At 45.3% G+C, this 24,455-nt stretch overlaps 2 protein-coding genes across 10 annotated transcripts in view; one reads left to right on the top strand and one right to left on the bottom strand.

Annotated features, from left to right (window-relative positions):
• The window catches only part of Dcaf4 (DDB1 and CUL4 associated factor 4), a 37,395-nt gene extending 15,870 nt beyond the window's left edge, over window positions 1-21,525 (top strand). For all 5 annotated transcript variants that reach the window (XM_005004810.4, XM_063241217.1, XM_063241218.1 and 2 more), the window contains 11 exons: window positions 39-196; window positions 1,028-1,110; window positions 2,907-3,009; window positions 5,034-5,177; window positions 6,104-6,153; window positions 9,306-9,385; window positions 11,794-11,892; window positions 11,999-12,096; window positions 12,909-13,082; window positions 13,332-13,446; window positions 14,981-21,525. In XM_005004810.4, coding sequence (XP_005004867.1) covers window positions 146-196; window positions 1,028-1,110; window positions 2,907-3,009; window positions 5,034-5,177; window positions 6,104-6,153; window positions 9,306-9,385; window positions 11,794-11,892; window positions 11,999-12,096; window positions 12,909-13,082; window positions 13,332-13,446; window positions 14,981-15,174 — 1,191 coding nt within the window. In that variant the 5' untranslated portion in view covers window positions 39-145 and the 3' untranslated portion in view covers window positions 15,175-21,525. The remainder of the gene's footprint in view (window positions 1-38; window positions 197-1,027; window positions 1,111-2,906; window positions 3,010-5,033; window positions 5,178-6,103; window positions 6,154-9,305; window positions 9,386-11,793; window positions 11,893-11,998; window positions 12,097-12,908; window positions 13,083-13,331; window positions 13,447-14,980) is intronic.
• Window positions 21,526-21,644: 119 nt separating this feature from the next.
• Window positions 21,645-24,455, bottom strand: part of Zfyve1 (zinc finger FYVE-type containing 1) — a 56,113-nt gene continuing 53,302 nt past the window's right edge. For 4 of the 5 annotated variants that reach the window (XM_003472396.5, XM_013155204.3, XM_063241216.1 and 1 more), the window contains 2 exons: window positions 23,911-24,024; window positions 21,645-23,211 (listed from right to left, as the gene is read on the bottom strand). In XM_003472396.5, coding sequence (XP_003472444.1) covers window positions 22,979-23,211; window positions 23,911-24,024 — 347 coding nt within the window. In that variant the 3' untranslated portion in view covers window positions 21,645-22,978. The remainder of the gene's footprint in view (window positions 23,212-23,910; window positions 24,025-24,455) is intronic. The other variant, XM_013155205.3, reaches the window with a different exon arrangement.

Here is a 24,455-nt window from a genome sequence, read left to right as displayed (position 1 = left end):
CATTTTAAGTTGCTGAATTTAATGTTTATTTATTAAAGATCTACCAGGGTATTATTTTGATCCTGAAAAGAACCGCTACTTCCGCTTGCTCCCGGGACATAACAACTGCAACCCCCTCACAAAAGAGAGCATCCGGCAAAAGGAAATGGAGAGCAAAAGGCTGCAACTGCTAGAAGAAGAGGAAAAGAAGAAAAAGGTGCGCTCCTCTTCCTCAGAGAGCTACCTACTCTCCACTCCTGCCAGCATTCACCTGCCAGTTAGATGCCCTGGGCACTTAGCAGAGGCATATGGGGAGTTGGGCCCCGACTTCCTCTGACAGGGAAATGGAAGAAAATAAGAACAGCAAGAGATCCCTGATCCTACACCTACCCAGCTTTTTCTGCTTCTAAATGGCATCAGTAGTTCTAGACAACAGTCCTGCCCTGGGGTGTCTTGAGAAGCAGCACAGTGGATTGTTGAGCCTCTGTATGTTTCAAATAGGAAATTAGGACATGGGCCTGGGCTGTGTGTGTGGTTGGGGTGCCCCGGGCAGTCTTGGGGACAGATTTCCATGCCAGGATGTTTTGTTGGTTGTAGGACAGCAGGAGGGAAACCCAGTCCTCAGGATCGCCCTGGGGGTTGAAGGGTACATGCAGCCCAGATGCAGAGTTCATCTCTTGCTGTGCCCTTGCTGGCATGGCAGCTTCCTCCTGGGCTCAGTTGTCCAGGCCCTCAGACAGGGATGTGGTGTAGACTGTCCAGCCCATACCTGGGTTTTCCCCCCTACCAAGAGGAGGAAGTAACTATAATTCTGATAGAATTCTAATTTGCCAAAGACATTGCCAGGTTTTTATGTATCTAATTTCTGCCTTTTTTTTTTTTTTTTTTTTTTTTGGTACCTGGGATCGAACCCAGGACCTCATGCCAGGCAAGCGCTTAGCTAATTTCTGTCCATTTAACACAAGTCTCCAATGAGTCCTGTGAAGATAAAACATTTCTATTATCCTATAACACAAATAAGTCTTCATTGAGTCTTTCTTTAATTTAGAAAGCGGCCAGAATGGGATTTAATACATCCTCCTTCCTACGGAAAAGCCAGCTGGGTTTTCTCAACTTCACTGGTTACTGCCGGTAAGTTAGTACTTTGATGTTGTGTTTTCTTCATGAATGTCTTTCTCTGCTTTCTTCTTTGCTTTCTTTTTCTTTTGCAGCACTAGGAATTGAACCTAGGGCCTCACATATGCTAAGCAAGCTCTTTGCCACTGAGCTGCACCCCAGCTGTTTGTTGTTTTGGTATCTCACTAAATTAATAAGGCTGGCCTCAAACTTTTTTTTTCTTCAATCAGATTTTATGAGTACGTTTTAGATATACATAATGATCACATTCATCATAGAGAATTTGTACTTTACATGACGTAACTTGATCACCCACCCGCCCATTCCCTACCCTTCCTTGAACCTCTCCTTCCCTCCTCATTTACAAAAGCTTTGTTTGGGCCTCAGAAACTTTTGATCCTCCTGCCTCAGCCTCCTAAGGAACTGGGATGCCAAGCATGCACTACCACACCTGGCATTCTTCCCTGTTTCCTGTTTCTGTGGTCTAAGAATCCAGTCAGGAGAGCTGATAGGGTTCTCTGTGTAGATTCTGCAGATGAGGAGCCCCAGTGCACCCAGCTGCCACATACACCAGTTCCAGAAGATTCATCCTCTCAAGTGTGGTAGGGCGAAAAGAGGACTCAGACAAAAATCAAACTGGTTACTCTGATCCTCCTAGCAGCTTCATTCCTTGAGATTTCTGTCTCCTCTTTCCTGTTCTAATGAAATGTATTAAAGTGCTTGTGATGCCTGATATAATTCCAGCTAAAACTGAGAGGGTGGTACTTCCCTTCCATCCACCCCCATACCCGTTTTTTTTTTTGTCCTCATGAGACAGGGTCTCGCTATGCGGTTCAGGCTGGCGTTGAGCTCATTTTGTAGCCCAGGCTGGTCTCGAACTTGCAACGATCCTCCTGCCTCAGCCTCTCGAGTGCTGGGATTACAAGTATGAGCCACCACGCTTGGCTTTTTTCTTTTGGTACTGGGAATCAAACTCATGACCTTATGTTTACCAGGCAAGCGCTTGCACCACTGAGCTAAGTTCCCAGCCCCCATTTCCCAAAGAAGATACTTAGGCTGAAGGTGAAACAATTGGTTCAAGATAACAACCAACAAGGCAAGATCTGTCTGATTCTGGCATCTGAGCTCTAACCCTTTTCCTCCCTTATTGTGCCTCCCAAGTGGCTGATGCAGTTTACTGAGGCTCAATTATCTCACCTAGGAGTAGCACCCCCGTTAGGGGGCCCCAGCCATATAAGAGCTGTCCAGCAAGGCAGGTGCCCTGTGTTGCTCTGATTCTGAGAAGGGCAGAGGTAATGGTATCTCTTCCCTTTGCAGTGTAGAGGCAGTGAGGTGGGTGTCTACACACCAGCGTATTTTCCATTTGCCCTGCGTCCTTCAGCCTGTTAGTCATTCCTCAGGTACACTGTCTTCATCCCAAGAGAAGGCATTGTACTTGGCAGTCCAGGAACGTAACCCTTTGCTTCTGACATTCTCTGAACCTGGGAAGGACTGTACAGTGCTTTGTTTTAGTTTTCCTAAGTGTTTTATGAGAAAGCTAAAATTGAGAATTTGGGGGCTCTCAGCTTCACTGCTGAGAAGTAGTACATAGCCTGGTTTTTAGCCTGGTTTTTGTTTTTTGTTTGACACAGACTCATTCTGCTAACCAGGCTAGTCTTTTAACTCATGTGCTCAAACAGTCCTCTTGCCTCAGTCTCCCAAGTAGCTTGGAATCCAGGTGCTTACTGTCACATATGGCTTCTGAATCTTAAGCATGGGTGTCCTGCTCTGGGTCCATCCCTCCATCCCTGTGTCTCTTTTTCTGTCTATAGCTTAGCCCATGAGCTGCGAGTGAGCTGCATGGAGAAGAAAAAGGTTCACATTCAGAGCGCAGAGTCCTCCACTGTGATAAGCGACCCATTCAGCCTCATCTTGGTGAGTTGGAGGGCTGCCTGTGGATGTCCTGGTTGCTTCATGCTTGATCGTCAGGCTGGTTGTGTACAAGCCAATCACTATGAAAGCAGGCACTATCCTTTTGGCTTTACAATTTGAACCTACCTTCTGGCCACCCTTAGGTAGTTGCTGAGTTGGCAGGGAGGCTGTGCTGTGACCATCGTCACCCTCTCTCCAGCTCTGGCATTTGACATAGATCCTGGACCCAACTATACAATTGGCTAAGAGCCCTTACAGAAGAAGTAAAATAACTTCTCCCTGGCTGGACTGTAAATACAACTGAAGAAGGGTACCATATTACTGTGACCTGGGGCTTCTGGCCCATCCTACTCCTGGGTACAATTTGGTGCTGAACCTGAAGCTTTAGTGTACCTTCTCTTTCAACAGGCTTTGACTCCTTTGCTCACTATCCTTGGCAAGGGCCTACAGTCTTGAGCCTCCAGGCCTGTACATCAGCATCTCTGTCACATCATTTGTAAGGTCTAGAAGGTTTCCTCTGCTTTTCATTACACCTGGGCTGGAAGCCAGGACTAAGTGCTAGAGCTCAGGGACCAGGGAAATGGTGGCAGAGAGCTAGTGAGTCCTCTGCAAGTGAAGGAGCTTCACCTCTCCAAAGGCCTAGAAGAGTGAGAGGAGAGACAGAGAGATGTATCTTGACAGGACTTGAGGCTGAGCCTTAGACATGAGGTTGATTCTGAGCCTTCTTGCCCCAGGGCAACTTGACAACAGAGCCTTTCCAAGTAAGGGGTATTAGGGACAGGGCTCAATTTCTCTGCTGTGGCTTTAGTCTTAGGTGTGTTTGAGGGTACAGTTATACCTGAGTCAGTAAACTATATTCTTGCAGTGGGCTGCCCATCACTGGGTTAACTTGGGAGGGGCTGGTGAATGTCATAGTATGCGGAGTCTAGTGCTGCACACTGCTTATTACAAGCCTGAACACCCCAGCCCCTGCCCTTCATTGCACACTGCTGTGGTAGCTTTTTCTCATCACCCAGGTCACAAGTGGCTCTGGGTGGCTGCTGTAACCCAGCAGCTGGGAAAAGAATTCACCATCATAGATCACCATTTCAGATCAAGTTCTGGTCATTGCCAGTGGTTCATTCAGGAGCATAACTTTTCTACTCAAGTGAAATTGCAGAATCTGTGCAGGCTCAGTGGCATCCAAAGCTCTATGCGTGTATTTGTATGTGTAGCAGTACACACAGAGCTGTGAATGTATAGGAAGTTTTTGCTTTGGATTAGTAACTATTCATTTCTAAATTTAAAAAAAGAAAATTTAAAAATAGCCCATATCCTATTGCAAGTATTTCTGCTATATTTTTATTCAATGTATTCTGTATAATGTACATTTTCTTTTATGCATACATGTTTCTTTTTTCTTTTTTTCTTTCTTTTTTTTAAAATTGTTTTGGAGACTTGGATCAAACCAAGGGCCTCACTGCTGCTAAAAACCCCTGCAGTGTTTGTTCTCATTGGTAATCAACAAAATGACAGTGGTAATAGGAATACAGTTTGGTATCCTGCTTGACACAATTATAATAGTATTTTCCATGTCACTATGGTTTTTTTGTGTTTTGTTTTGTTTTTTGGTACTGGGGATTAAACTCATGACCTCACGTTTTCAGGGCAGGTACCTGTGCCACTGAGCTATATTCCTGTCACTGTGGTTTTCATGATGGCCACATGGTATGTTTTATGGGCTGACACTGGACCCTTCAAACTACCTCCCACAGAGCAAGGGGTCACTACTTTACCTCAGTCTTCGTGATCACACATGCCCTACCTCTATCATCCTAATCCCACTCCCTGCTCTTGAAATAGTAAAACAGCTTCCCAGGAGCTTTGCAAATAAGGAGTGAAAGAAACTTAGCTCATCCTCATGTTCACTCATGGAGAGGAGCTGTCACCTGGGGAAGATGCATAGAGTTTAGAATCCAAGGGAGCTGGGTGTGTGGGCTTAGCTCCTGGCTCAGCATGAGAAGTCACCTGCAGCCTCTTCCCTCCAGGCGGATACCAACAGTGACCGACTCTTCACAGTGAACGATGTTGATGTTGGAGGCTCAAAGTATGGTGTCATCAACTTGAGTGGTCTAAAGACTCCTGCACTTGAGGTGCACATGCATAAAAACTTCTACTTCACCAACCGCAAGGTATGTCATCTGGTACTTCTAGCTGACCGTTACTTTGTGAAGAAGGCAGGGCACAATTACTTCATTTTTCTAAGTAACAAGTAGATTGTTGGTTTCTATGGACCTACAGGCCCATAGGAAAAGAAAAGGAGCCAAGGAGTATCTTGTGTTGAAGGAGAAAATTAACTTAGATGTTTGGGGTAGACTCAAGGTAGCATTGCTTTACCTGGTTCTAAGAGTGTTCCCTCGGGGAATGTCAGGAGTTTCCAGGATGTGGGCCACATCCTATGTGACTTTGACCCAAGTGAAGGAGTCTCTCCTCTGTATATCGAATCAGTACATCCATCACCAAGCCAGTCTGTGGCCACCAATGAGTTTTAAATAAAGGTGCCCACTATCTATGGGTGACCTGTAGATTCCAGTTGGGTATTGACAAGCTGTTGATTTTCTGGTTAGGACATGAGAGATATGAAGCCAACACAGATTCAAATGGCTTGTGAGTAAAGTAAGCTACAGGGCAGCTTTGGAGTTAGGTTTGTTCCCTGCCATTGTGGAAAACTGAGCCCCAGCTGGTGAGTATACAGGCTTCTTCATGTAGGATACATGCTGATGCAGAAGGGTCTAGGGTTTGCTTCTTTCTGGCCCTATTGAGGCCCCATATCACAGGGCAGGAAGCTCTCCTGTCCTCCAAATGCTCATTCTTAGCCCACCTTTAGCTGTGAGCTGGGTGTGGTGGCATGTGTCTATAATCCCAGCATGTGGGAGCCAAGACCAGCCTGAACTGGATAGCAAAACCTTGACTCAAAAAGAACAACAACAACAACAAACAGTCACAAAGAAGTTCTGTGTGTGTGTCTGTGTGAGTAACTACTGAGAATTTGGCCATTTCTGTCCATGAGCTCGAAGTCAAACCAACCTTGCCATCCTGCTGTGTGTTTCTTCACCAGGTGAATTCTGTATGCTGGGCTTCACTGAACCACTTGGATTCCCACGTTCTGTATCCTTTAGTGTGGACTTGGGATCTATGGGCTTTGTAAGATGGCATTTAGGGGGCTGGAGGTTTAGCTCAGCGAAATAAGCACCTGCCTTGCAAGCAGGTAGTCATGAGTTCGATCCCTGGTACCGATAAAAACGAAAAAGACAAAAATAAAAAAAGATAGCATCTTAATGACGGTGTCTTAATGTCTCACCCTCTAGAAGAAAACTGTGCCCCTAGGTAGACAACAGGGATTTCTGTGAAGCACAGAACAGCAAGTAAGATCCTATGATGACTCTCCTGGTAGGTGATGTTTATGTCTCTATATGTCAGACAGTTCTGGAACTTCACATGTTAGTAGAGGAGATAGGATCAGAACACAAACTGCTGGCTCCAGAGCCTCCTGCTCTACCACTATGACCTGGGGCTTTGGGCCACACACCCAGCATCTGTGCCAGAGAGTCGGTGCTTTGGCAGAGGAGTAAAAGAGAAAGGAATAGCACAGCCTTAGGAAGGAGCCCTCAGTCCAGCAGTGAAGGAGGAAAACAGTGGTCATTAAGGACTTGCTCCTGCCAGCAATGCTGAAATCCAGGTAAGAGAAAGGGATTTCTTTGACGTTGTACAGATCTGTGGGCCCAGAGGCCTAGGAACAGCCTCTTGTGGCACACTCTTCATTCTAGTCATTACCTTACCAGATGACCATTAGGGCTGTTTTGCTAGGAATACAGTGTGGTGTAGGTTGTTATGGGGCCCAGTCGTACCTCTGGGACGTCTGGGCTTTTAATACTACATAGGCCTTGTTTGACCCAAAGCCACATGTTGATGCTTGTTCCTAGTTCAGGCCTGTTACCGTTTGTGTCTAGGTAATCCCTCTAAGCCTCTTACAGTCACAGGGATGGGCTTCTAGAATTTGTGATTGATTTGTGGGTCCAGGGTTGGAATTATGGGTAGCTTACATACACTACAAGAGACAGAAGGAGCCTTCTCTCCATGCTCCTCCCTGTTGGCTCTTAGTGCTTTTGCTGTTTTCATTGCCATAAACTGTTGTCCCTCTGCCACACCACCCTGCCTTGGAACCAACTGATTATAGACTATAACCCCAACAAACTATGAGCTCAATAAAACTTTCCTTTCTTAATTTTAGGTATTGGGTATTTTGTCCCAGTAGTGAGAAAAAAGAAAGCAAGACAAAGCCCATAACAAATGTGTTCTTAAACCTGTGTGCTGCCTGTGCATGTAGCATTTGCTTTACAAGCTGTCATGAGATGAATGTTCATTCTGGGCAGTATACCACAGTTTCTGCACATCATTGGCCCTCAACAAATGGAAGCTGAATCAGAACCTTTATTTTTACTTGCTTAACAGGACTGTATTTCAAAGAATTTAAGCCATGAAGTCTATTAATGATCTGATTATAATTTTTATGTAAGACATAAAACTGCATTCTGTAAATTGCAGTTTCACATGACTGTTGTCTGATGGGACTCTGGTGAGTGGTAGGACCACCTGTTACTACACTGATCTGACAGGAAGAAAAGGCCACATTTTACAGAGAGGAAATGGGAACCTCACTCTCATTTCTGACTGTAAAGAAGTGTGTGTTTTTTTCACATTCTCTGGCCAAGGCTAGATGAAATGTAATTTTAAAGTGTAGTCTGTCCTGGCTCAGGTAGTGGCTTGCCAACTGATGGTTATTCCAGGTCCACTTTAGGTTTTTGTGCTTCCACAAAAGTTCCATTATGAAAAAGAACACCTTCTTCAAAACTGCATCCTTGTTCAGACCTACATTTTGCATTTCCGGCCAAGAGTGGTGGAAAGTCAGGAATTTTTTTCTACTTAACTGGACCCTTAGTTAACTGTGCCATGCTGTCCTGCCCCTGTAATTACCATGCAAAGTTTGAATGTGACCTGGGTTTCAGCCACAGTAAGTAAAAGTGCACATGGATAAGGGTTTCTTCCTTTACCCTTCCTCCAAACCCAAAAGCAAAAGATTTATTTAGGAAGAAATTGAACTGCCCAGTATCTGGTTTTAGCAATGTCTATAGACTAAAGATACTATTAAACATTGGGCTTACACCAGAGGTCACATACACAGTCCACATTGAGCTGATGGAAATGCAAACTTGATGGTTTGTTAATGTTTTTTAGTGGATTCAACCAATGTTTGTTGGGCATGTATATATAGTCCCTCTGCAAAGTTCTGGAGACAAGCAGCTCAACAGGTGGTCAATCTGTGAGGGCATTTGAATGCCATGGGAATACAAGAGTCCTCATTTATGCCCACATGGGAAGGGAGAGACAGGAGCTCTCAGCAGAAGGTTGAGTCAGAAAAGGAACTGGTGTATTTGGCAGCTTTTTGGTGTTCCCATGACGCCTGCAGCTTGATAGTGTTCCAAGACTGAGTCATCAGAGCTGTGGAGTGCCCCTAAGGGCCGTAATTGTGGAGTCACATTTAAAAAGATTCTTGATAGCAGTGTGGGGATGTAGACTAGCAAGGGTAAGACTTCATCAGAGGCTGCCACAAGACCTTAAGAAGAGAGTAGTGACAGGATAATGCTGCAGGCTTGAAGGAGAAGCCAAGAATCTAAAAGAAACCTCCATTCTAGCCAGAGAATCAGGTAACAGGAGAACACGCCAGGATGGGACTCTGAAAGTGGTGGGCTAGAAGCCAAGAAGGAATGTGCAGTTAGAAATTGGACTTTGTGGCCACAAGGCAGGACTGAGATCAGCAGAGGTATGTCTAGGAGACAGTGGAGATTGGAAAGTTGGAGCAGATGTTCCATGTGCTCTCTTACACATTTTAAAAGCATAAACCGCACTTTAGATCATGGTGTATTTACAAACATTACAACAAAGTCTTAGAAAAACACCACTTTGAGAATAGTGCTACCGCCTGGGTGGGGGAAAGGAGAGACTTGGACTGGGGAAGGATATCTGTGACATTTTTTTTCCCTTTAAGAAAATCTGAGACTAAATAGGAAAATGTAATCATGTTAGAGCTGGATGGTCAATGTTATTCATTGTCCTAGTTCATGTGTTTTGTAGGGTTTTTATTTTTTAAATTTTTATTGTGGTGGGGTTTTTTGTTTTGTTGTTGTTGTTGTTGTTTTTTGGTAAGTTTTGGGTATGATGTTCTTCTTCTGGAGATCCTTGCCCTTAACAGCTTCTTCCAGGCTATGCCTCTTGGGATTTGCAGAGACTCCGGGCTGTGCCACTCTGATCCCAGCATCACTGTTCACCAGTAGTCACCCAGGTACAGGGTTCAATGTCTCTGGGAAGGTTTCTGTTCTCTGCTTTCCAGGAACTGCAGGCGGGGCTCAGAGAGGAGCTGTGGGAGCCAGAGGTTGGGCAACCCTGGATCAGAGCACAGAGTGGCGCCATGCTGAGACAATGAGCTTGTTCCACAGTCCAGTCATTACTAGGTCACATACACTTCTAGTAGTGTACCTTGCTTGTATCCCTTGTTGATCCCAGCAGCAGCCAGAATGGCATTAAAACATATGTAATCTACATGAGACATCAAAACTGGTTTGGGCTGCCCATGCTAACCATTCAGAAGACACCTTAAGCACCTACTGCTTGTGTATGGCAGGCACTGCTAGGGGTAAGTGTACAACCTGTCTTACTGAAATCAGTTAGACTTTTTCTGGCAGCATTCTGGATATAAAGTTTTCAGTCTTCCATAAACTTGGGACCCAAGACAAGCATCAGCTCTGAGAAGTGGGCACATGTGGCACAGATCCTAGCACTGCCCCTTACCCAGTTGAACAGATGTCCTAACCTCCACACAGTGAGGACGGTGCCTGCCCCATCAGGTTCCATGCAGAATCCGATGAGGCTGTGCACCTTTAGCCCAGTGCCTGGCATTTCACTGCACAATAAGCTCAGGAGGCAGAAGTATGTCTATCACCATTTTACAGATGAAGAAACTGAGATAAAAGAGGGTTAGAATTTGCCTCACAAAACTAATTTTGGGGGAGGTTATGGGAGTTGAACTTAAGATCTTACGTACCACTGAACTAAGTCCCCAGCCCCACAAAACTAATTTTTAATGTTAGAACTCAGAATAAAAAAACCTCAGGTTAGCAGTTGTAGTCAGGGTTTGTAAGGAAACAAGACAATACAGGATACAGTATTTTATAGTATTATTTATAATGATAACCCAAGGAGTCAGATACAAAGAAAGTGCAGGAAATCTGTTCACAACACTAAAGACTTAGAAAATCCAGGCAAGGGCCTGGATCCCACATAACCTGCATGAGTTGAGGCAAAAACCTAGATCTCATAACAATGACTTATGCAAGTCTATTTCATGGATCTGCACTGGGAAGACCCCAAGCTCAGTGGTGGAAGTTAGGAAGTCTATGCCAGTGGGGTGAAGGAGCTGTGCCAGTAGGTTGAGCATTCTGCAGTGGAGCCAGAACACTCAAAATAAGGGCCAGGACTGCCTCCAAAAGTACCATAGCTATCTTCAGTGACAGTGAGGTCACAAGCTCCTCCAGTAAGAGTCGAGTACATATCAGGAAGCCAGTGTGACAGACTTCTGGAGATTAAACAGCACATTATCTTCCCCTCCCGAGCCAGGAAGCGATGATCAAAGGAAGGACCAGAGCTTCCCCAAAGTGAACCACAGCCATTCTCAGCAACAAGGTCCTGAGCTCCACTGATGATAAAAACTGGGTTCATATCAGGAAGCCGATATGATAAGCTCCTCCAGGAGAACCCAAAACACTGCTCTTTCTCTCTAGCTGTCCTGTTTATACTGACAACAGTCCTCAGCTGGACGGTCTACACTCAGCACCATGCTGACTTAGTTCAGTTGGTGTTTAAGTTGACTGATCACCAGTTACCAATACACTACAGCAGTTCCCTTTGGGTAGGAATGGAGCAAGGACATACTTTCTCTATTAACCTGGGTAGTGGGCAAATGATCAGATTCACTGTTCAGTTACTGTATGTATCTTTGATTTCTGTCGGTACAAATGTGTATTTTTTAAATGTTTTGCTTGAGAGCATGCTGCAGGTAGTTTGATCCAGGACTAAAATTGCTTTCTGTATGAAACGACACGGCCTCCCATTAGTACTATGCACTCCACAACCTGGATTTGTAAACAAGAATAACTCTGAGCTAGGTGCCTAGCTGAGCTGAGTCTCTCTTATTACCATAAAACTTAGAAAAGGACCAAGGTATAGATCCTCTGTTGGTCTGTTTTGCCTTGCTATAACTAAGTACCACAGATTGGGTGACCATAAAGAACAGAGGGTTGTGTGCTCATGGTGCTGGAGGATGTGAAGGCCAAGTATGGCACCAACAACTGGTGAGGGCCGCCTTGCTACCTCCAGGCTCGGTGCAGTCACCCATGAAGAAACATGAAGCCTGTGAGCCAGGGTCTGTCTTATGATAAATCTGCAGATGCTACTATGAAGGCCTCATCTTTGTTCCTCATCTAATCCTAGATATCTCCCAAAGCACCCTCCCTTTCCCATTGCCATCAGCTATGACTTGAGAATTACATCTCCAAACGTGTATTCTGAAGGATGCACCTAGGCTGTGGCAGGTGGTCTGGTCATTTTCACCAGTGGCCACTGGCTTGGCAGCGTCCCAGGAAGCTCCCCAGGCATAAAGGTCAGCCATGCTTCACTTTCTCTTCTGCTCAGCAGGTGTGGACCGCCGTGGCATGCTTTGCAGTTTCCGGATCCCTGGTGCCTGGTCCTGTGCATGGTGCCTGAACGTCCAGGCAAACACTTGCTTCAGTACTGGTGAGCTGTGGCTGCCTACTGTAGTAGTGGGTTTCGGACTCTAAACCCCAACCAACAGCTCTTTTAGACTGCCAATGATGCCTGTCTTTCCAACCTTGTCTACCAGGCTTGTCTCGGCGGATCCTGTTGACCGATGTAGTGACAGGACACCGACAGTCATACAAGACCAACAGTGATGTCTTGGCCCAGCAGTTTGCTATCTTGGTTGGTTGAATTGGGAAGGGTGTAATAGAAAGTTTGCTGGGGTGAAGTTGGATTCCCTGGTCTGGCATATAGACCTCCTTCCTCTTACAGAACAATGGAAAGGATGTGAATATGAGCTGAATGAAGGTTGGCTGATCTTGGAAGGCCTGTCTGAGCTAGATTTAACTAACTTCCTGTCTAAATCAATTCTCAGCAACCTTTTAGTTTAGGTTAGCAGGACAAATCATGTTAAAATGTGTAAGGTGCAGCTGGGTGTAGCTCAGTTGTAGAGTGCATGCCTAGCATGTTCAGGGCCCTGGGTTCCAACCCTTAGCTCCACAAAAAAGTAAAATATGCATGTGAAATACTAATCCTTAGCCTTATACACAGCTTTTATTGTGCACATTTTATATGCATAAACATGAGAATTTTGGTCATTACTGTATTTCAAGACTTGCCCTGTATCTCCAGCAGTATAGAAGTGGGCGTCTGCTGACCGCTCTGAGTAGGAGACAGTTACCATTCAGACCTTTAGCCCAGAAAATCATGCCTTCCCTGGATCCCTGCTCTCCTAGTCCACATTCCTCACCAGTCTTTGCTGTCACTCAGGCTTCATTGAGACGGGGGCTAAGAAAAATAGGTGCTTCCAAGCTCCCCACAATGGAGTAGACCTGAAGTCCAGTTCTACCCCATCACAAGGCCTCCTTGTCCCTTCTAACTCCATTGAGACTCAGCTTCCCACCAAGCCAGCCTATGGCACCCTGTGCTAGGCTGGCAAGTGAGAGGACACAGCCTTACCATCCTCAGGTACTTAGCAGTCCCTCTCTCCACAGACTCCTTTGTTGTTTAATGGCTGCCGCTCTGGGGAGATCTTTGCCATTGATCTGCGTTCTCGAAGTCAGGGCAAGAGCTGGAAGACCACCTGCCTATTCCATGACTCAGCAGTGACTTCTTTGCGGATCCTTCAGGAAGAACAATCTATATTGGCATCAGACATGGCTGGAAAGGTAGAGAACACTGATTTCTTCCAACCCTGTGTGTGCTCTGCAAAGGGGTTCTGTATCAAGACCCTGGGCAAGAAGAAGTCATAGGTGATCCACAGAAGTGGGTTGCTGGTTGCATGATTTTGATGGACTCAGGTTTAAGAATTGGAGGTACAGATCTTCATAACCTAAAGGGGCCACTGGAGACTGCCCTGATGTTCACTGATACGCCTGTAAAACCCTCCCTAATGATCTGTTGTGTTCTTTCCTCAGATCAAGCTGTGGGACCTGAGGAACAAGAAGTGTATAAGGCAGTACGAAGGTCACGTGAATGAGTATGCCTGCCTGCCCTTGCATGTGCATGAGGAAGAAGGGATCCTGGTGGCAGGTACTTGGGGAAGGGGAGATTCCATCCCTTAGCCCTCCAGCGCTCCAGGTGGCAGAGGGAGAAGTTGCTCAAAAACAAAAATAGATAGGGACTGTCAGCATCTGGGTAGGAAGACTCACAGGAAAGTAGAGTTGGATATTGGTAAGCAATAGTTTATACACATCCAGCAACTGGACAGCCTTCTAGAAGAACGTAGTGAAGGGTACAGCAAGACAGCAGCTACTCAGGCACCAGGATTTGGGGGTCACATCCCATCATACACTGTCCTGTCTAGAAACTTGCTTCCTGTTCTTTCTATTCACATGTCCACAAGAAGATGCTGAGAAAAGAAATGAAGGGCATTGAAAAGTAAAGAATTCCCTGTCCCTTTCACACTAGCCATGATCAGTAGAATAGAAGCTTCTCTCTACTAAGCCCCCTTGAAGAGAGTTATAGATTGATTACAGATCAGACTATTTCTGAGCCATAGGATAATAAGAGTAGCACCAAGGTAAAAGAGTTTTTCTTTGTGAAATAGCTGCCTCTGGTTCTTAGTGTATGTGAATTTTCACATAGGCTAATGTTCCTACAGAAAATACTTATATTCCACGAAACATTTTCATGGCATCACTTCATTAGAATTTTCTTAAGGCATATTTACTGTTTTCATCAACATCAACACTTACTTTCCTTTAAATCTGTTTTCTGCAAATGTTCATCTCAAAAGAGCTTCTGTGTGCTGGGTAATGGAAGAGCCAAACTGTATTGAGCGGCAGGTTTAGGTAGTCCATTAGCTGTATCAATAAACTGTTGACTGTCATGCATTGTGGCACACGCCTGTAATCCCAGCACTTGGGAAGCTAAGCAGGATTGCTGAGTTCAAGGCCAGCCAGAATTATGTAGTGAGACTCTGCCTCAAGTAAGTAAATAAACACATAAATTAAAATATAAAAATGAGAGAGACTGACAAACAGTGCCTGTGGTCTTAGAGTCACTCGTGTTCAAATGTGAAATCCATGACTGCCAAAGAACCACCTTCTATCCTGCTGAAGGCCTTCAGATGTTCAGGCTGTCATAACCCCTGGGGTCACTATGTTTAGGGCTGTGAACTTCGACCCCTGAAGACTTTAATTGGTCTTAGGAACTTGAACTTCTTAAACCAGAAGGAGCTCATGAAGAAGCTATCTGGTTTGCCCCCAGGATATAATTAAGGTGAGAGATTTTGGTGAATATTTCATAAAAAGAGAAATCAGCTGACTGTCCTCTGACTAGACATGCTAGGTTCCCACTTAAACAGCCCTTGACACTGAAAGCACGATGCCCCTGAAGAGTACTGCAGTGTCACAGCCAACCAGTTATGGCGCTTTCAGTATGTGCAGTTAAGTATGTTCTACAACTCCAAGGCAACTCAGGACTTTGATTTTTGGGAAGTACATATTTGCAGTTTGTGTTCTTTGGCTCATACAAATCACATTTACCCCATGAGGAGCCATGTCCAGATTTTTTTCATTTGCTTTCACTTACTAACCTGCCATGTGTCTTCTTTCCTTCCTAGTGGGCCAAGATTGCTACACAAGAATCTGGAGCCTCCATGATGCCCACCTGCTCAGAACCATACCCTCCCCGTACCCCACCTCCAAGGCTGACATTCCCAGTGTGGCCTTCTCGTCTCAGTTTGGAGGAGTCCAAGGATCCCCAGGGTTGCTCATGGCGGTCAGGCAGGACCTTTACTATTTCTCCTACAGCTAATTCTGCAGGGAGGCAGGTTGGAGGAGTGTGGGTTCACCTGAGAAGTAGAGTGGCTTATTTCATTTGTGACGAGGGGATTTTAAGTAATGCCCAGTGCACACAGCTCTTATCCCTCTGGCTGCTAGGAGCAAGGTGCTAAGGATTTGATAGACATGGAGACACTTCAGTAAAGTTGTTACAGTTAAATTGTGGGCTCAGAGAGCTTGAAAGTCCTTTTCATAAAAGGTACTTACTTCTTTCTCTTGTTAAATCCTGCAGAATAGTTTCCTCCTCTCTCGCTCCCCCACCTTTTTTTTTTTAAACAAAGACTTCTCACTAAGGACTAAATAAAAATGGGCAAAAACTAAAAGCTGCTGCTTTTACTAGAAGCCCTGTGGAGAAACCAGTGAGACTGTTGAAGTAGTCAGTGCCTGGATTCCAGGAAGAGTTAACTTGCCCTTGACAAAGCCAGCTGGGGTGGCGAGGAAGAACAAGATATGTCTGAGTAAAGATTTTAGGCTGGAGTTTGGAATCATTAATGCAGCCATCTCAAACTCAGCATCAGCATCTCAAATCCAGAGGATTGTTACTTCTCATAGGCACTGAAAGGAAAGGTGGGATTTTTTTTTTTTAAGCTAGAAGTTTTAAACAGTCTTTAACATGCCTTTGTTAAGGCAGCTTCCAGAATGTAAAGGATAGCAGCTCTTGTTCCTGTTACAGTATTTGAATGTCAAATTCAAGGGTTCAGAATCAAAGAAAATCTACTGGCTTTTTGTAATCTGCAATTTGTAAAATGTTTTTACCAAGTGTTTTTAAAAGCCTGTCTTTCTAACAATGTAGTAGAGAAATATGTCATAGCATGTTGATTCTTCTAAGATCCTGACGCTTGTAGCACCAAACCAACTGCAGTAGCCTATACTTAGATCTCAGATGAAGCCAAAATGTCTGAGACCAGCTTTAAGTGGCTGTGCAGGAGACCTTCTTATCCTATCCCTCCAGACCAACCGACTCTGCCTTTTCTTTCTGTGACCTGCATGTGCCCCAGGAGACTGGCCCAGATGGCTGCAAGGTCCCTGAGCTCCAGGCGGAAGCAGCCAGTGGGAAGTAGTAGCAGGAAAGCAGAGGGCCAGGACCACGAAGTAGGATTGTTCGTTCCCTTGCTCCCTTTCTGTTGACCTGTGGCAGATGCAACCAGAAGTCACAGCTTTTATTGAAACACAACTCTCTCTGGGTTCCAATTAACTGTTCTTTGTCCCTAACTCCTTACTTTCCTAATCCCAGCATTATTTCACCAATTAAACTCTTTAATTACCCTCATGCATGTTCTATTTCCTGCCAGACCCTAATACAATTTTCAGAGAACCAAATCTTAAAACTCTGTGAGAATTTTGGTTACTTAACAGTTGACCTATAGCTACAGCTACTTTTTGGTGTTTTACCCTTTTTGATCCTTGCCACCCATAAAGGAAGCAGGAAAGTTGTGCTCCTTCAGAATTATTAGCTGGTTGCAGTGGCACCCACCTGTTGTCCCAGGTACTGCAGAGGCTGAGGCAAGAAAATCATTTGAGTCCAGACATTACAGACCAGTCTATGCAACATGATGAAATTCAGTCTTAACATAAATAAAAGATGTTACAGAGCTGGGCATAGTGGCACATATCTGTAATCCCAGCATTTGGAAGGCTGAGGCAGGAGGAGCATAGTGAGTTTGAAGAGAGTCTGGACTACATAGTGAGAAGCCTGTCTCAAAAAAAGACCAAAAAAAACTTTTTTTTTTTAATTAAAAAAAGTACTTACAGTATGAAAAATGTGTTCTCTGCCGCCACCATAATCTGAGTAAGTACACACAAACAGAGGCAATACTTATCCCCAGTAGCCAGAACTGAGGTGACCTGTTGAGTCCACTCAAGCTCCTTTAGTTGAAATATCTGGAGGACCTGAAGGATACTCAGGATGGAACCAGAGCCTCAGAGAAATCCATGTTAGAGCTCAGATTATGCACAATAACTAAAGCTAAGGCCTTTTTTTTTTTTTAAAACAGACAGGGTTTCACTATAAATCAGGCTGGCCTCAAACTTCCAGCAATCCTGCCTAAGCCTCCTGAGCGCTGGCCACCACACCCAGTCCCAATTCCATTAAACGCCAGAAGAGTTAGGCTGTAACTGGATTCAGTTTTCTCTTCCTATTTAATGATAGTTCTGAAACTGAAAATGCAAATATGGTTGCAAAATTATATCAGAATTTTAACAGTTGGAGGTTTGGTTCTTGTTTTGTAAGCCAGAAGGCAGTTAATGTGTATTGTGTTTATTTAAAGATAAAGGAACCTTAGCTTTGTAACTTTGCTCATACTGACTGTAGCTAGAAATACAAAGGAATGTATAATATGTAGCAGATTTTCTAGGAGACCTTGCTGGAGGAGGCTGCATACCTGCCAAGCCCCAGATGGGAGCTGTGCATCTCACTGCCATAGGGCACTGAGCTTCTGAACCTCTCAACCAGTGTCTGACTCTAAAACCTGGCCACCACTGGCTATCTTCCAACCATCAACCATATAAAGCTAGCACAGCATCTGCCAATGGTTAACTAAATACCGATCCTTCACATTTCCAGTTCCCAAATAAGTCAGTTCACTGAATTAAACCCAAGGGATCTTGAATGATCCCACTGGGACCTATTGGTTAAAAGACCATAATCACAGGTCATTCTGTTCAGTGGTTATCTTCACCTGTAAGCAAGTCATTTACCAGAGATATTTAAAGCCTTACATGAAGCCCCTGCCCCAAGGAATAGGGGAACTGATTGGTGCTATAGATGTTATAGTGGTTACTGGAGAAGAAGGGGTATAACCATATTCTTAAAGGGTGCCAGCTGTTTTTACGGTGTTCAGCAAAACATCTCAGCTTATACGAGGTCTTTACCTCATACTTAGTTGAGGCTGGGCTTGGATCCTGTAAGACAAAGAAAAGAACCTGACATAGGTACCTTCCTTTCCTCCACTGATTTGACCAATGTAGAAAAAAAGAGTTCAGAAGATTGTTTTCTGTGAGGTGTGGTGGCACATGCCTGCAATCCCAGCACTCAGGAGGTTGTAGCCATATGATCACAGGAATTTGAGGCAGCCTGGCTACAAACTGTCTCAAAAACCCAAAAAGAAAAAATTATTTTCTCTTTGAGTTCTACAAAAAAATCTTACTTAGGCCAGTGGTGGAATAGAAATGTCCCTACCACATATCTAAACAGACGGTGGGTGCTGGGACATGACACAGAACAACCAGCCAAGTCTAACATAGCCACCACTATTTAGACATAGATCTAAAATCCCCAAAAATCCTGTATTCAGAAGTGAGGCCTGGTCAGAAGAGAAAGGTCACTAGGGCTGTGACCAGAAGGGCATATTCTTATTCCTAGTTTCTTAACTGCCATAGGGTGAGCAGTACTCCATCGCCATGGGCTTCTACTATGCCATTTCTACTTTGGAACAAACTTACCATGGACTGAGTCTTCTGAAAACCATGAGCCAAGATAAACCTTTCCTCCTTTAAATTATGGATGTTGGGTATTTTGTCCCAGGGATAGGAAAGTGACTAATACAGAAAATTGTTATTAGAGAAGTAGGGTTATTACTGTGACTACCTAAGCATGTGGTGTAGAAGGCTTTGGAACTGGTTAATGGGAGTTTGGAAAAATATAGAGACTAGTAAAGTCCCATAATGCTGTAAGCAGAACTTAATGGGTGATTCTAGTTGAAACTCAGACCAGAATGTTAGTAACAATTTGCAGGCTCAGGAGGTTTCAGTTGGGAACAACGATCTACTGAAAACTGAAATAGAGACTGCGTGAGCTACATTCTGCTGAGGAACCTGTCTGCATTTTGCTCAGGTACTGAGACTTTACAGGAAACAAAGATTAAAGATAGTGAACTAAATTAACCTGTAAAAGTCATTTTCAAGACAGCATAAATTCAGGCTGTGGCATGGGTAGTTGGTGCTTTTTGCCAGACTTAGGCAAAAGGCAGAGCAGAGAAATTTGAAATTTTGGCCTGTTAAGTTCTAGCACTTGGGAGGCTGAGGCAGGAGGAGCACTAGAAATTTGAGGTCAACCTGGACTATATAGCCAAGACCCTTTCAGGAAAGAAAAAAAAACAGCCTTAAAATTTGGTCCAAAAGTTGGCGTGCTTTCTGAAGAAATTATTACCTTCAAAAAACAGCAGAAGATTCCTTGGGGAAGTCTCCGGAAATGGCCAAACTCCTTTGAAAGGATGTGTTTAGAGCCCCATGGCACTAACCTCATTCAGGGGCCCCTAGACAACCGTCTAAGAGCTAAGGCCTCTGCAGCTATAATCCAAGCTGCTGAGGTTGACAGCAGACCAGCACATCATCCACATGGTGCTGGTTTTTCAGGCACATAAAAGTGCACAAGTTGTGTGCTCCTGAAGTTTCCACCCAGATTTGAACAAGCAGTATACCCTGGAGAAGAATATACAAAGCTGAGTGAAGCCTAAGGTACAGAGGCTTCAGCCTCTAGAACTGAAGACACTACAATGTCAAATGTCTGCTAAAGAAAATCCTAAGGCAGTGAGCACAGCCACCCTGGTGGAGAGGCCATGTGGGCAGGGCTGGGTGGGCCCCAAGGAACACAGCTCCGTCTACCTGCCCTGGCTGCGGGACATGGAGCTACAGGACTACATGTTTGTCCTGCTCAGTTCCAGTATTGCTTTGGCCCAGTTTTTTTCTGTCTCCCTATTCCTGTTTGCTCACCCTGTGCATGGCGGGGGGGGGGGGGGGGGGGGAATTGAGACAGGGTTTCATTGTACTGTTCAGGCTGGCCTCAAACTTGCAGTGATCCTCTCAGCCTCCAAATGCTGGGATTACATGCGTGTACCACCACCCTACATCATTTTATGTGAAGTATTTTCAAAAGGATTCAATTTGCCTTAAGTCTCAGAAGAGACTAAACTTAACAGCAGTGCTGCAACTGTGAACTCTGGCACTTAATGGACTCAGTGTGTCTTGCCTAATGAAATGGGAACAAGCCTTGAGAGTTAGAGGTAAAAGAGAATGACTCAGATTTAAAAAAAAAAAAAAACTTGGCAAAAATGTGTTTTGGAGGTGGAGCCTGGTCACTGGGGCATGACAAGGGTATGTTTTATTCCTGGCTACCATGGGGTGAACACATTCTTCCAGCATGGCATTCTACTGTGTCATGTCTGCCTTGGAGCCAACCTGAACCAAAATAAACCTTTTCCCCACTTAGTTGTGTCAGGTATCTTCCAGCCACCTTTCACTTTTTATGCCCAAACTGTTCCTGCCCTCCCCTACTCATCCAGAAAATGAGAGAGAAGGTTGGAAAGGACTGGGAAAGCGGAAGATAAGGGAGAAGGAAATGAGGCAAGGAAGCAGGAAAGGACACAGCCCGGTGTCAGGGGCCAGAGAATGAGGAGATGGTGCGTGACAAGTCAGGCAAGGTGAAGGAGACAAGAGGAAGTCCTGTGTTAGAAGCAGAAAGTACCTCGCAGTGCCCCCACAGGCAGTGTAGCCATCGGGTGGCTTCTCTTATAACACAATTGAGTGGACAGCGGTTTGGTTTTGGGTGTATTTTTGGTTCTGGTTTTTTGAGACAGGGTCTCACTTATGTAGCCCAGTAAGGCCTCAAATTCACAGCCTACCCTCATGCCTAAGCCTCCTGCATGCTGGGACGATGCCCAGGCACCACCACACCCAGTTTCAGCACTAATTTTATGTTCTCTCATACGTTATGGTATTGCATGTAAGAGTTACACAAGTTAAAGCAAAATCATCATGTTAAGAGTTTCCTTTGACAATCTGTTTAGTGACCATTTCCATTAAAGACAGGGTCACAAGACAAACTTGGGTGGGTAAATGAGTAATAGCCCATCTCATCCTATTAGAGGGGCTCCCCTGTGTGTCCCAGCATCACACCTACCAAAAGAAAGCAGAGAGCCGCCAAGCAGCTCAACAGCTAACACACTGGCCCCCTTGAAGCCCCTGCAGCCTCCCCAGACCCTCCTGCCGCGCTCTGTAGTCTTCACTTAACCCCTCACCTGCTGCGACAAGGCTGGAGGGAAGCTATAGGCACAGGATGACATATGGGAACTTGTGGGTCTCCAGTCACTGCAAAGAATTCTGTGACCATAAGTTAATGCCTGTAAATAAAAGAATACTCCTGACAACCACGAAGTCCCAGTCCCAATTGAAAAACTGGTGTGGGGTGTATGTGCTACCTAACAGCTGGGGAAAGTCTGTTACAAGATTAAAACTGAATTCCAGGTGATAATAACCATGATATTTGCTTATACTTTTTTCTAGAAAACTTATTTGTCAGCATAATAAACTTAAGTGTATACTGGGAAAACAGTCTAGATTCATGTGTCTCATTTGACTTTGGCTCTGCAAGCCACTGGCTACTACATCACCAAGACAGAGGGCATGCGCAAGATTACTGGCAAGTTAGAGGAAAAAGCACAGTCCATGTTCAGCAGGAAGATTCCTTTATGGTGGCAAATTTGATAATACACAGTTCTAGAGCAGGGCCTCGGTTGCTGGGCCCCAGGAGGCAGAAAGGAGGTCTGAGAAGGACTAACCCACCCCAGGGTGCACATCACAAGGACACTCACACCAGACATAGTCACCTACACACCTCCCCAAAGCACTGCCCACCAGGTCAGTCGAGAACTATGCTTCTGTAATTCTTTTTTGGCCATTGAAGATAAACATCCTGATGATAGGATTTCAGAACAAGTCTTTCCAGTCATGACAAATAAGGATATCCAAGCTTTTGATGAGAAACATTCATCTGACTTCTCTTGCAAGAACCAAATAGGAATATTTTTATGATCTATTGAAATATATATACTAGGAAAAAAAGTAACAGTCCATTGTGAGCTGTGTTCCCCTGGAATTTCTCATGATCACCACTTCAATAGCTAGAGGTTGTGTGTCTTAGAACAAAAAGTTAAGACACTGTAAGCAAAACAAATCCTAGTATGACACCCAAAAGCAGATTATGGGCTGAAAGAAGGGCAGAGAGTGCAAGTGCTTTACTTCAGAAGCAGGGTGCAGGTATCTGGGAAGGCCTCATGGAGACAGAAACGTCAACAAGCGAGGAATCGCTGCTGGGAAGGCCCAGTTCCTTCCATACTTCCCGTGAGGAACGAAGCAGCATTGCATTGTCACTTCTCAGGACTGAAGACCCACACACACCCTGCCCCAGCACACTCCAGGGCCCTGCACGCTAAGCTGAACGGTCTCTGACTAAAGATTAACCCAGGAGCTGGAATTGAGTCCCCCAAGGACCCAAACGGAAATCCCCTAGAAGAAACAGCAGGGAGGGCCTATAGGGGAAAAGAGGCTGCCCAGACTCAAGCAGCAAAAGGTAGGACTAGCAACATGAGGGCATCTAGCTTCCTTTTGTGGAGATGTCCTGCTGCCACAGCCACCTTCTCTGTGCTGAGGACAGACCAGGGCGAGTCTTGGCAACCAGTAGCAACCTCGATACACTCCAAATTCCTTTCATATATGTATTACAGAGATACGCATTTTATATTTTTACCAAAAATAAATGCAATGCATTCAGGTTCATCCCCCCCTTGCCACAGAGCTGTTCAGTCCACCCCCAGCCTGAGGGGCTTGTGTCTTCGGCCTGCTGCGAGGCTCACCCCCACCTAGGGGAAGTGGCTCTAGGACTAGGACATGAGGAGAAAAGGACACACCACAGGTGACCGGGAGGAGAGCCTATCTCAATGAGACTTCAGTTTCTGACCCTGAGAACCTAAGGAATTGCGGAGGATTCATGGAGGGAGCTAGGGTTAAAGGTCACCGGGTTTTTTATTGCAGTTGAAGCAGACTCGGACAGGATGGTCCCAGCCTCGAGAGGGTACAGCCCGGCGGTCATGGGAGCACTCATCACAGAAGCCCTGGCCGCAGGCGCGGCAGTGGTGCTTAGAGAGCTTCACGCTGAACTCCTTGCGGCAATTGTGGCAGTGCAGGATCTCGTGGTCAGGCACCCAGTATGCTGGCCTGGCCGCATCCTTCACCAGGCCTGTGTGAGGAAGGGACAAGGTGGTCAACACACAGAAACCCACTACTCCCTGAGCCCCCACTGGCTGGCACGTACTTACTAGCTTGTCATTCTCACTGCATACAGGATCACGCACAGTGCTTATCCTGGGCTACCCAGCTCTTGCCAGGCAGGTAGTGTGCCACTGAGCTTTATCCCTGGCCCCTGAGCTACCCAGTTCTAAGCTATTTCTGAGGATGGAAGAAGTCACAGTGTCTAACACATTGCTCAGTACACAACTCAGGGAGTGAGCACTTGGTGAACGGGGGGCAAGTGTAACTTAAGCTTCCCACCTAGACAAACCCTTTATGATTTCACATTTATTCTGGGAGGTCCTCCTCTTTCCCCCACCACTTGCTGCCTAACAGAGTACTGTGCCTTGTAATGTAAAGCCCTGTCAACAGCCATGTTATATCTTATAAGTATGTAAGTCAAGAAGTCAAGGAAGGCAGTTACTCTGTTCCAGGTACTAGCAGCTGCCTGGCGTTATTACTCATACTTAGGATAAAATGGCAGAATAAACATGAAACCATAAAGGATTCACCAGACCCACGCAAATGTCGTATTTTAATGGACTCTTCGACACTTAGCTCAATCTAGGGTGGCAAAATGACAGTCCAGGAAAGCCGGCATCCCTTCATCCTAATGTGCTATACCCAAGAGATGCACCACCAAGCCCACCTAGTGGTATGTCAATGGCTGTCACCACAGCTCCCAACGTGTTCTGCACAGCCTCGCCCACCTTCCGAGCAATGAGTGTTCCACCTTCATCATCTGCCTGTGCCTCAGTAATATCTGTGGACAATGATAAAAGAGATGTTTCCTCTCAGTCATTTCCTGAATGGAAAACTCAGGGCCAGAGCAGCAGACTTCTGGCCTCATCTCCCTGGATCTCTGCGGTGTCTTACAGTGACTGCAAGGGTCCAGGGCTGTGGCTCAGCCCCAAATTGCATGACATCTGTTCTCTTCATCTCCACCCTTCTTTTAAAAAGGTCAACGTTCTTTTAAAGTCAGAGAACTTTGGAGAGCATACCCTAGAACCGTCCACAAAGAGGGATCAGAGTAAGCTATCTCTGATAAATACTGGAGGCTTTCCAAATTTCGACTTCTCAGTGTCTGTCAGAAGCATCTCTCACGTAGTGCAGCCAGGCCATGACCCGAGCAAAGGCTCTGCTACAAAGACCTCCCACGAGATGATGGGTTAAGGCCAGGAGTGTGAGAGTCTG

Source organism: Cavia porcellus, unplaced genomic scaffold (assembly GCF_034190915.1).
Source record: "Cavia porcellus strain 051 isolate PalLab524CR breed Dunkin Hartley unplaced genomic scaffold, mCavPor4.1 scaffold_31, whole genome shotgun sequence".
NCBI classification, from domain to species: domain Eukaryota; kingdom Metazoa; phylum Chordata; class Mammalia; order Rodentia; family Caviidae; genus Cavia; species Cavia porcellus.
The sequence above is the reverse complement of the archived record's forward strand: the minus strand, read 5'-3'. Positions and strand labels throughout refer to the sequence as shown.